General features: G+C 44.1%; 1 protein-coding gene and 1 non-coding gene across 2 annotated transcripts; both read right to left on the bottom strand.

The window, feature by feature from the left end:
* Positions 1-215: 215 nt before the first annotated feature.
* On the bottom strand, positions 216-11,134 carry LOC106599018 (T-complex protein 1 subunit beta). The gene is made up of 14 exons (XM_045722438.2): positions 11,019-11,134; positions 9,934-10,008; positions 7,649-7,714; positions 7,351-7,462; positions 4,211-4,287; positions 3,833-3,945; positions 3,412-3,614; positions 2,790-2,890; positions 2,395-2,522; positions 2,046-2,269; positions 1,759-1,887; positions 1,425-1,628; positions 1,083-1,224; positions 216-632 (listed from the first exon to the last, which is right to left on the bottom strand). The coding sequence occupies exons 1-14, from the start codon at positions 11,019-11,021 to the stop codon at positions 602-604; spliced, it is 1,608 nt and encodes a 535-aa protein (XP_045578394.1). The 5' UTR covers positions 11,022-11,134; the 3' UTR covers positions 216-601.
* Positions 3,021-3,162, bottom strand: LOC123743893 (small nucleolar RNA SNORA47). Its single transcript, XR_006770745.1, has one exon. It is a non-coding gene; the product is annotated as a small nucleolar RNA SNORA47 (small nucleolar RNA).
* Positions 11,135-11,308: the final 174 nt, after the last annotated feature.

Genomic DNA, 11,308 nt, shown 5'->3' with positions numbered 1-11,308 from the left:
CATCAATACAATTAATGTTATAGTACATCAATATTCTTCATATATCATAGTAGTACATCAATAGAATTAATATGTTATAGTACATCAATATTCTTCATATGTTATAGTAGTACATCTATATCCTTAATATAAAATGTTAAAGTACACCTATAAGTGTTCTAAATACACATTTCAAACTAAGGCCCTCAAGGCATAAAACATTCCACAGACATGGATTCAGAGTGAGTTTTTTATTTATTATTATTATTTCAGTAAACATGTCCATACAGCCATCTGCATGAGATATCAAGTGGGTTGACAGTCTAACCTCTGCAGTGCTTCATAACACAGCACTGACAGTCGAACCTCTGCAGTGGTTCGTAACAGTGTTACAACCCCACAGTCTAAAGGAGCATTTAGACTAACCAAAAGAGACTGAAGCTTTGATTTTGGGACAACGGTACAGAAAAGATCAGGACTTTAATTTCAAAGTGACATATGGTACATAGCCTTGGACAGGAGTATCATAAATACAGGCTTTTCTGTTCCCCTTCCCCTACCAGCAACTCCTGTTACCCCTCTCTCCTCTTCCTCACCCCCCCTCCTCTTCCTCCTGGTGGTATTAACAGGGGTGATGGTCTGGTACTCGCTTCCTGCAAGGGGAAAGAGGGAGGAATCAGTAAAAAGGAGAATTACTATGTTTTCAAGGAATGAAAACAACCTCACCATTTCAGAGTGGTAATTAAATGATCAACTTCCAAATGAGAACAACTGCACTTGTAAGTCATGTTTTGGACTGCCTAGTGCCAAGCAGATTGGGATAACAAGGATTCTCTACTCTAGTCATGTGGTGGACTGTTAGCTGTAGACTTGACCAATCAGAATGAACCAGTCATTGAGGATAGAAGCAGAAGACAGGGAACATTCTGGCATCGGAACACACTGGACCTGTTATCCCTCCATAACAGACAGTACAGGAGAACAGGGAGACAGCGTGCATGCCAAGAATGGAGGTTTAAGTCAGGCATTTGACTGCACCTACTGCAAGGATTGTGGGATATCTGGAAGAATAAAAGATAGCTGCAGGGTGTGTTGGTCCTCACCTGGGTGCAGCCTTGATGATGTTGTCGACGCGGAGAATCATCTCTGCAGCCTCCGCAGCAGACAGCAGAACCTGTCTCTTGACCTGGAAGCTCTCTGTCACCCCCATCTCTGACATGTCACCGATGGTACCCTGGTTCATATCTGAGGGACCCGGGAAGACAGACAGACAGACAGAAGCCTAAGTGTGATGGTGCGATGCATCGGACTCGCGTATTCAATGTGTTTTAATTCCTCTGGACCTGTTCAAATAAAATGACTGGAAGAAAAACAAAGGTCACAGGTCAAAGGAAGCTAGGTTTGAAACATCTATGAGAGTGGAGGTGTATTGAGACGGTACTCACTCAGACCCATGGTGGTCTTCCCCTCCTGATGAGCAGCTCTCAGCTGGGCCACCAGATCGGCACTGTCGTAACCGGCGTTGTCCGCGATGATGGTGGGCAGCATTCTAAGAGCTTTGGCGAAGGACTCCATGGCCACAGCCTCTTTGCCCGGTGTCCTGAGGGCCAGGTCTGTCACCACCTTAGCCATCAGCATCTCAGAGCAGCCTGGAGGGACAGCAGCATGGAGATTCTCACAGTGGCTTCAGACAGTGTGTTGAACTTGTTGCTGGACTATTTCAGCCTGTTATTTCCCCACAGTATCCATGTAGATGGGCAGTGTGTGTATAGACCTCACCTCCTCCGTAGACGGTACGTGTCTCCTTGACGGTCTGAGCCAGGACACACAGGGCATCATGGAGAGACCTCTCAGCCTCATCCAGGATCTGCTGTGTGGCTCCACGCAGCACCACAGTACACGCCTCACCTGGGAGAGGGGAAACAAAAAGACAGGCAAAGACGGTCAGGACTTACAGTCAGAGAAAATACCAGGAAGACAAATTCTGACCATCAAGCCATTATCCTGCTATAAAACCAGAAGTAGAAACCATTTCTAAGTCAGCCTGCTGTGGTATCAACACTGACCCATGGCCACTCCTGAGAAGTGGATGAGAGTGTCCTCGCCGATCATCACCTCCTCGATCAGCTTGCAGTGGCCCAACTTCACCAGCTCAGGGTGGTCGAAGGTGGACGTGATCTCTCCCCCTGTGACCAGAGCCAGGCGCTCCACTCCAGAGAAGTCAGCATGTTCTATGGCCATGACGCCTGCTGCAGCAAACAGCTGCTCTGGGTAGTTGTAGATCAGCTGTCTGGTGATCAATCATTACTGATTACTAAATGACTCAAATCAGTCACACACACAACGCTGGAAAAACCTTGATGAATAGATGAACTTCTACTTAGTACGTGTGTGTGTGTGTGTGTGTGTGTGTACCTGTTGATGAAGCAGTTGATTCCGTGCTTGAGGATCCGCTCCACCTTCTCCTTCATCTTCTCTTTCTCAGCCATCTCTATCTCAGCCACCTTGGCCGTGGAGTCCACACGCACTCTGGAGCCAAAGATCTGACACAAGATTATACAGCTGCTTGGTTAGAAACGTGAAGGGAATTTGCAGCCATTTTTACAACCCGTCTTAAGAGGCTAACAGGAGATAGCAGGGAAGAGTATCAGGGATGGATTTCATTCTGATTCAGACAGCTGGAATTCAAAACATACACGTTCCTTGTTGTTTTTCAAAGAGGAAAATTGGAACTGGAGTTACAGTTTACTTCCTGAATTGATAAAGAATTGATGGTGTGTAACCCTAAGAACATATAAAAAAGGTAGAACCTTGATCTTATCGGTGTCCATGCCAGTGTTGGCGATGAGGATGTTGACGTTCTCTAGCCTCTTGGGCTGGTTCACACCAATCTTCTTGTCCAGCAGAAAGCCTACCAAGACAACCAACACATGAAGCTACATTAAACACCACAGAGTAGATGTTTGAACAATCTGTCCTCTAACTGAGAGTGGCTTGTTTATTATTAATGATCACACATATATATATTACACACAGTACAGTAGTTTTGTGCATAGACGCAACATTAGCTGTAATGAATGTCTCATATAGCCAGTTTGTTGCATCTACCCGATTTTAATTTAGGAGGTTATTAACCAGTTATAACAGCACAGTATGAAGCTGCTACACCTTCTCAATCCTCCAAGAGCACATTTACACAGCTCGGGGTCAGACTAGAGCTCTTTAGATGTATTCATTAGGTCACAACGTAGCAAAGGTTTAGCAACGTGAACAAAAAAACCCTGTGTTTCTTATTGGTCATCTTCAGGTAATCCCTCCCTGTTTCAGTCAGTTTTTCCTTCCGTTTGGTATCCTAATGAATATGACCCAGCTGAGACCAACTGCCGTGTTCTGTCAGAGGTAGAACATGCATCAGCCTCCCAGTGGTCTCACCTTCGTCCAGGTAGGAGTCGATGAGGCTGCCTCCTAGCTTCTTGATGACGTGGATGGCTTCCAGGTTACCGGAGCTCTTCAGCCGGAGCACGGCCTCCACGGCCAGCTTGGCAAAGTGGTCCTTGTGGTGGGTCAACAGCTTGGAAGACAGGGTGGTGCGGGAGATGTTCAGAAGGTCCTCCTGGAACTTGACCTGGTCGTTACTGAGGAGGGGAGAATAAACAGCAGGGAGGATGGGATTTTTCACAGCTTAGCAATGTGATGTGTCTAGTCCTTCTTTATGGCTTTGGATGGGTGGTTACTCATCTATGTTATTAAAAACGTATATCTCATGACATTAGCTGAGTTCAGTCGTGTGATAGAGACCTCGTAGTTAAACCTGACATTATATTGTAGAAAAGCTTCATCGTTGTAGGCCTACCCATGGTCCACAGCAGCGTCCTTCAGAGCCTGGCGGGCTGCCTGGGTGGCCTTCCTCCAGCCAGAGATGATGATCTGAGGGTGGATCTTCTTGGCGATGAGGAGCTCAGCTTCCTAAAAGACAAGACACCAGGGTTGTGTTCATTTGGCTACACCGTAGAAAAACATTTGCAACGGGAAACAAAAAACAAGCATTTGTTATTGGATCATTGATAACTTTAGGAAGTATTACCAAGACAACGCACTATAGCTGGTGTTGATAATGGTTTTACTTCCAGGAGTTAATGACTTCACAACAGACAGCTATGTGAAATACAGTATTAGCTAGATGAGCTCCAGAGGATGATTAAGGTTTGTTAAGTAAATCATCCACTCTTACCCTGAGAAGTTCAGCAGCCAGTACTGTGACAGAGGTGGTGCCGTCTCCAACCTCATCATCCTGGGTCTTGGACATGTCTGGAAGACAGGAGGACTAAAGGATCAGAGAGGGTCTAGGACATGTCTGGAAGACAGGAGGACTAAAGGATCAGAGAGGGTCTTGGACATGTCTGGAAGACAGGAGGACTAAAGGATCAGAGAGGGTCTAGGACATGTCTGGAAGACAGGAGGACTAAAGGATCAGAGGGTCTAGGACATGTCTGGAAGACAGGAGGACTAAAGGATCAGAGAGGGTCTAGGACATGTCTGGAAGACAGGAGGACTAAAGGATCAGAGAGAGTCTAGGACATGTCTGGAAGACAGGAGGACTAAAGGATCAGAGGGTCTAGGACATGTCTGGAAGACAGGAGGACTAAATGATCAGAGGGTCTAGGACATGTCTGGAAGACAGGAGGACTAAAGGACCAGAGGGGGTCTAGGACATGTCTGGAAGACAGGAGGACTAAAGGATCAGAGAGGGTCTTGGACATGTCTGGAAGACAGGAGGACTAAATGATCAGAGGGTCTAGGACATGTCTGGAAGACAGGAGGACTAAAGGATCAGAGAGGGTCTAGGACATGTCTGGAAGACAGGAGGACTAAAGGATCAGAGAGGGTCTTGGACATGTCTGGAAGACAGGAGGACTAAAGGACCAGAGAGGGTCTAGGACATGTCTGGAAGACAGGAGGACTAAAGGACCAGAGAGAGTCTAGGACATGTCTGGAAGACAGGAGGACTAAAGGATCAGAGAGGGTCTTGGACATGTCTGGAAGACAGGAGGACTAAAGGATCAGAGAGGGTCTTGGACATGTCTGGAAGACAGGAGGACTAAATGATCAGAGGGTCTAGGACATGTCTGGAAGACAGGAGGACTAAATGATCAGAGGGTCTAGGACATGTCTGGAAGACAGGAGGACTAAAGGATCAGAGAGGGTCTAGGACATGTCTGGAAGACAGGAGGACTAAAGGATCAGAGAGGGTCTTGGACATGTCTGGAAGACAGGAGGACTAAATGATCAGAGGGTCTAGGACATGTCTGGAAGACAGGAGGACTAAAGGATCAGAGAGGGTCTAGGACATGTCTGGAAGACAGGAGGACTAAAGGATCAGAGAGGGTCTTGGACATGTCTGGAAGACAGGAGGACTAAAGGATCAGAGAGGGTCTTGGACATGTCTGGAAGACAGGAGGACTAAAGGATCAGAGAGGGTCTAGGACATGTCTGGAAGACAGGAGGACTAAAGGACCAGGGGGGGTCTAGGACATGTCTGGAAGACAGGAGGACTAAAGGATCAGAGGGTCTAGGACATGTCTGGAAGACAGGAGGACTAAAGGATCAGAGAGGGTCTTGGACATGTCTGGAAGACAGGAGGACTAAAGGATCAGAGAGAGTCTAGGACATGTCTGGAAGACAGGAGGACTAAAGGATCAGAGAGGGTCTTGGACATGTCTGGAAGACAGGAGGACTAAATGATCAGAGGGTCTAGGACATGTCTGGAAGACAGGAGGACTAAAGGATCAGAGGGTCTAGGACAAGTCTGGAAGACAGGAGGACTAAAGGATCAGAGAGGGTCTTGGACATGTCTGGAAGACAGGAGGACTAAAGGATCAGAGAGGGTCTTGGACATGTCTGGAAGACAGGAGGACTAAAGGATCAGAGAGGGTCTTGGACATGTCTGGAAGACAGGAGGACTAAAGGATCAGAGAGGGTCTTGGACATGTCTGGAAGACAGGAGGACTAAAGGATCAGAGAGGGTCTAGGACATGTCTGGAAGACAGGAGGACTAAAGGACCAGGGGGGGGTCTAGGACATGTCTGGAAGACAGGAGGACTAAAGGATCAGAGAGGGTCTTGGACATGTCTGGAAGACAGGAGGACTAAAGGATCAGAGAGGGTCTTAGACATGTCTGGAAGACAGGAGGACTAAAGGATCAGAGAGGGTCTAGGACATGTCTGGAAGACAGGAGGACTAAAGGATCAGAGAGGGTCTTGGACATGTCTGGAAGACAGGAGGACTAAAGGATCAGAGAGGGTCTTGGACATGTCTGGAAGACAGGAGGACTAAAGGATCAGAGAGAGTCTAGGACATGTCTGGAAGACAGGAGGACTAAAGGACATGTCTGGAAGACAGGAGGACTAAAGGACCAGAGAGGACAACAACAGTGTCCAGAAAGACAGCATAGCAGAGGGCCACTGCCTTGGGGAGCAGCACTATACCATGTGCAGGGCTTTCATATTTCCCTACAACTACATAGTTAAAGTGTTTTTTATGTAAAAGGGATTAATGATCAGTGGAAATAGTGTTTCTATGTAATAGGGGATTAATGATCAATGGAAATAGTGTTTTTATGTAAAAGGGATTAATGATCAGTGGAAATAGTGTTTTTATGTAATAGGGGATTAATGATCAGTGGAAATAGTGTTTCTATGTAATAGGGGATTAATGATCAATGGAAATAGTGTTTCTATGTAATAGGGGATTAATGATCAATGGAAATAGTGTTTTTATGTAATAGGGGATTAATGATCAATGGAAATAGTGTTTTTATGTAATAGGGGATTAATGATCAATGGAAATAGTGTTTCTATGTAATAGGGGATTAATGATCAATGGAAATAGTGTTTCTATGTAATAGGGGATTAATGATCAATGGAAATAGTGTTTTTATGTAATAGGGGATTAATGATCAATGGAAATAGTGTTTCTATGTAATAGGGGATTAATGATCAATGGAAATAGTGTTTCTATGTAATAGGGGATTAATGATCATTGGGTCAGAGACATGGGAGGAATTTCAGTCCGGGACTCATAGCTACATGGCAGATCCTCACTGGTCCAAATTGTTTATACATTGAAGCTGAAATAGGATCCTTGCTATTTGGCCATTGGCCCAGTTTAATTGCAAGGAATTCCAATTGGTCAACCACAGGCTAGGGATGGGTTATAAAGCACATCCTGTCCCTTTGTTCTGTGGAGAGAACCACAGGAAAGAACCACTGAAGACAGGGGAGAATGAACATCTTCCTCCCCCTGATTTGCTTTGGGGTCTGAGTTATTGAAGAGTAACATCAACTGCTAACACTGGTGAACATAAACACTCACCAACCAACACTTTGGCAGCGGGGTTGTCCACTCCGATGGCTTTGAGGATGGTGGCCCCATCATTGGTGACTGTAACAGTTCCCTCCCTGCCACCTCCGATAAGGATCTTGTCCTGCAAGGTGGACAGTCAATGTGAGTTTGAACCACACAAATGATACATTTGGTCTAGTTGAGTTTATCAAGTCATGCTATGCATTTAGGGATTTTTTGTTGTTTTGTTTATATAATTGTTCATAATTGGGAATTTGGTATTAATCATTCATTGATGTCAATGACAGACTTGTTGAGTGATACATACCATTCCTTTTGGTCCCAAGGTACTCTTCACCAGATCTCCAATGGCGATGGCACCGATGAAGGACGACTGGAGGAAACCCAAAACATTAGTGTAGCACGGTATACCGGTACCAAGGTAATATCACGGTACCAAAACGTCTTATAATACCAACATGTTAGAACACCATAGTACCGTTTCATATGATACCACCACATACTTTAGCCCTACAACTGGCGCCTGTAATGTTAATAAAGTCAGTAGAATATTTTTAAGCAACAGCAACTAGTCTCTTGTATGGGCCGGTTCAATAATATCCACCTAAATTTCATGCACATATCAGGTGTGGAGCTGCAGTCAGTCATCTGCATCCTCTTCCAGCATCACAATGACATCCAGATCATTATGCATGTATATTACTTCCTCCCATTCCTCCAACCAAATCACAGACAGGCCTTTGCCAATATGAGCAAATCAGCCGTATTGTATTACACAGTGTGAAGTTAAATTCTATGTGTTGTTCTGAGTAGTGTGTGAATATCAGTGACATGTTTTTGTGTGTAGCACATGTGTATAATGTTTAGAATATGGGAACAAGAGTCGGAGGGAAGGGGCGAACAGGACATTAGGCCACAAATGTTTTCTCTGTGGTATCGCGATACTTGGCCTGGTATCGTAAGTAAAATGTTTGTATCGTGACAACATTACAAAACATTGTTATATATGAATGGTACAGTAGAAAAACAACTATTAATGTAGTGTCATGATGTTGGCCTGTGGGTGAGGTTTATGACCCTCCCCATAAATACCTTTCTCCCTTTCCTCTCTCTTGACTCTACAGAAGGAGTCTTGAAAAGCCTTTGTTAAACATAGAGAGTCGGGCAACATCAAAAGGTGGGGGGAAAGGAACCATATTTCTGTAATCCAACCAGTTGAAAATATGCGTTGGTAGTTAATGAATATGTCAGATCAGTTGGCGTCTGAGACATTATGACTGATGACAGGACGACATAAACTGTATCTGGGAAAGTCTACACATTATAGTTATCAGATTCACATGGAATTGTTGTGCAATTTAAATGTTTAAATATGAAACTATTTGTGAAAAGATTAAATGTAGTTTTCGCTTCCAAATGAGAGAACTGGGTTTTCATACGGTTAAAGCTCTGCTCACTCAGCGGCCCCGCCCATGTGAAGAGACATTGGTTATAAACTATGAATCACGCCCTTCTCTCCCCTCCTACATAAAGCCATTGAGGAAAATGTAAGTTGGTGTTCCGAGGACGTTAGGGAGACAATTCCACGTTGAAAGGGCCCAGATAATAACCTAACGAAGTTAGCATTGAATTTCAACGTGAACATGACGATCAACACACCGAAAGGATGAATTTCCACTATACCAGCCGGAATATAGCATGAGCTAAAAGTATGGAAACTTGGTATGAACTTATTCACTCCAGAAGTGATACCTCCTAGCCGTTGAGTTAGCAGTGGCTGCTGTAAACGTGGGCTAGGAAAGGACGGACGACGTATCCAGCCTACCACACAACGACGATACTACAACGTATCCAGTTTACCACCAGAGACACTCTTCAAAGGACAAGGAAGATCTCTGTTGGGCAACACGGCCTTCCACCTACAACCAACCTATTGAAGTGCAGCTCAGAGGAAATATTTAATGCATTTTCCTTTTCCAAATGGGCGGTAATTTAGAATGCATAAGATTCTGTATTTACGATAGCATAGCTTCTCCCTTTGTTCTTCAGTCCTCCCGCGCTTTCAATCAAGCCCAACCCCCTCTCTTTGTGTAACCAGTTGTCCTATCTGTTCTGTCCACCAAGGAAGTTCTCTTTATGACATAATTTGCATTCTGTGTGTATGTAATTCTGTGTGATTAGTTAGGTATTTAGTAAATAAATAATTAACCCAAAGTTTGTATTGCCGATTCAACTTGTTAGCCAGGGTTCGTGAAGATAACCAAGAATTTACCACTTTCAGATGAGACTAACCAAGGTGACGATTAAATATTGACTGCTATTGATGTAAAAGATTACTAGGTCTTTAAGAGTTTATTCTGACAATAACAGCTCTATAAACATTATTTCGTGGTGCCCCGACTTTCTAGTTAATTACATTTACATGATTAGCTCAATCAGGTAATATTAATTACAGAGAAATGATTTTATAGAATAGCATGTCATATTACTTAATCCGGCATAGCCAAAGACACGACAGTAGTATAATATAAAGGGGGATAATTTACTAACATAACATTACATAAAGTAAACATCACAGAGCACTCAGCTCACCAGACGGGCTGTCTCAGCTTTCTCCTCGTCAGCTCCTTGCCTGAAGATGTTCACTGGGGCCATGGATAGGGACGCCTGCAAGACAGGTTAGGATATCAGACAACACAATCTTGCCAGAGTCACACCCCCGACACAAGGCAAACTGGTGAATGCTTGTGCACAAAGTAAAATGTTTTGACTTGACAATCTCTATGATAATATATTATGTCAAAGAAATACCCATAATCATGGTAGTGTCAAGATGACGAACATGTGTAAGAAGCCACGGGCTGCTGACATACTTTGACAGGTGTTGTGTATCAAATCAACAACAAAAAATAACAACACTGTGCCTTATTATCCAACTCAAAAATGTACATTGCCAACCATACATGGTCACAGATACACTTGGCTGTTTGAACAGCAGATGGTTGGTAGCATGGGGCTCGGGCTGTAACAAGGACCAGTTGCTGACTCCACCCACTTCTCCTAAGAAACCGCTAGAAGCTTTGTGGCCCAAGCTAACTGCGTTTTGGCAGACGCTATAGCTAGCCATGTAGCCTTCATTGTTGTGTCATTGTGCAAGAACATGAAAACTTTTAAATCTGTCGTGTCATGCTACTGTTAGATGGCCAAGCCCAACAAATAGCTAGCTAACTACAAATCTAGGGATACTGACGGGAGACAAAGTAGCTTAGCTAGTTAGCTCCACCCCTTAGCAAGTTGCTAGTTTAAAAAAAATAATAATACAATAATTACGTCACTTCTACTGCTACGTTAATTCAAAGTGTATCCAGTTTAAGGTGAAAATGAATTGTTTCTACATCAGGCTTGATTTTCTGTTGATCACATAATCCATCCACATAAAATTACCACATGACGCTATTAGCTAACCGGCTACCTTAGCATGCTAGCTAACTAGTTGGCTGTGTCCAGGGCCCATGTGCTTCCCCAGTCAATGGTACACCCGTCAGAAATGAACAAAACCCATATTAATGCAAGATACTGCAAGTTTAAGAAAATTTTGTTTTTACTCAGTGTAGTTACCGGTTACAATCATGTTGTTAAATAAAATATTTATAAACGGAACAAAGAGGTTCGCTTACCATGATTTCTGTGAGTTGATAGCAGAAGCCGTGCACGCAACGGGAAGGAACAAACAGGAGTGACGCAGCTACGTAAGGACTCGCCCATAGCAAAGGTACGATCGATTTTGTCCCCCGGGGGGCAGCGTTTGGACTTTTGGTACAATTTCGCTTCTCTCTACCGATCCGGCATTTAGGGTGAGATAAATCAAATCCACCTAATTTAAAGAGTGTTGTGCAGATTGTGCGAACTCACTGCACACCCCTCTCTACTCCTTCTCCAATGCAGAATAAATCATATTCAATACACT

This window comes from Salmo salar, chromosome 07 (assembly GCF_965601325.2).
Source record: "Salmo salar chromosome 07, fSalSal1, whole genome shotgun sequence".
Classification (NCBI taxonomy): domain Eukaryota; kingdom Metazoa; phylum Chordata; class Actinopteri; order Salmoniformes; family Salmonidae; genus Salmo; species Salmo salar.
Note: the sequence above shows the minus strand (reverse complement) of the source record. Positions and strands in the feature narration are given on the sequence as shown.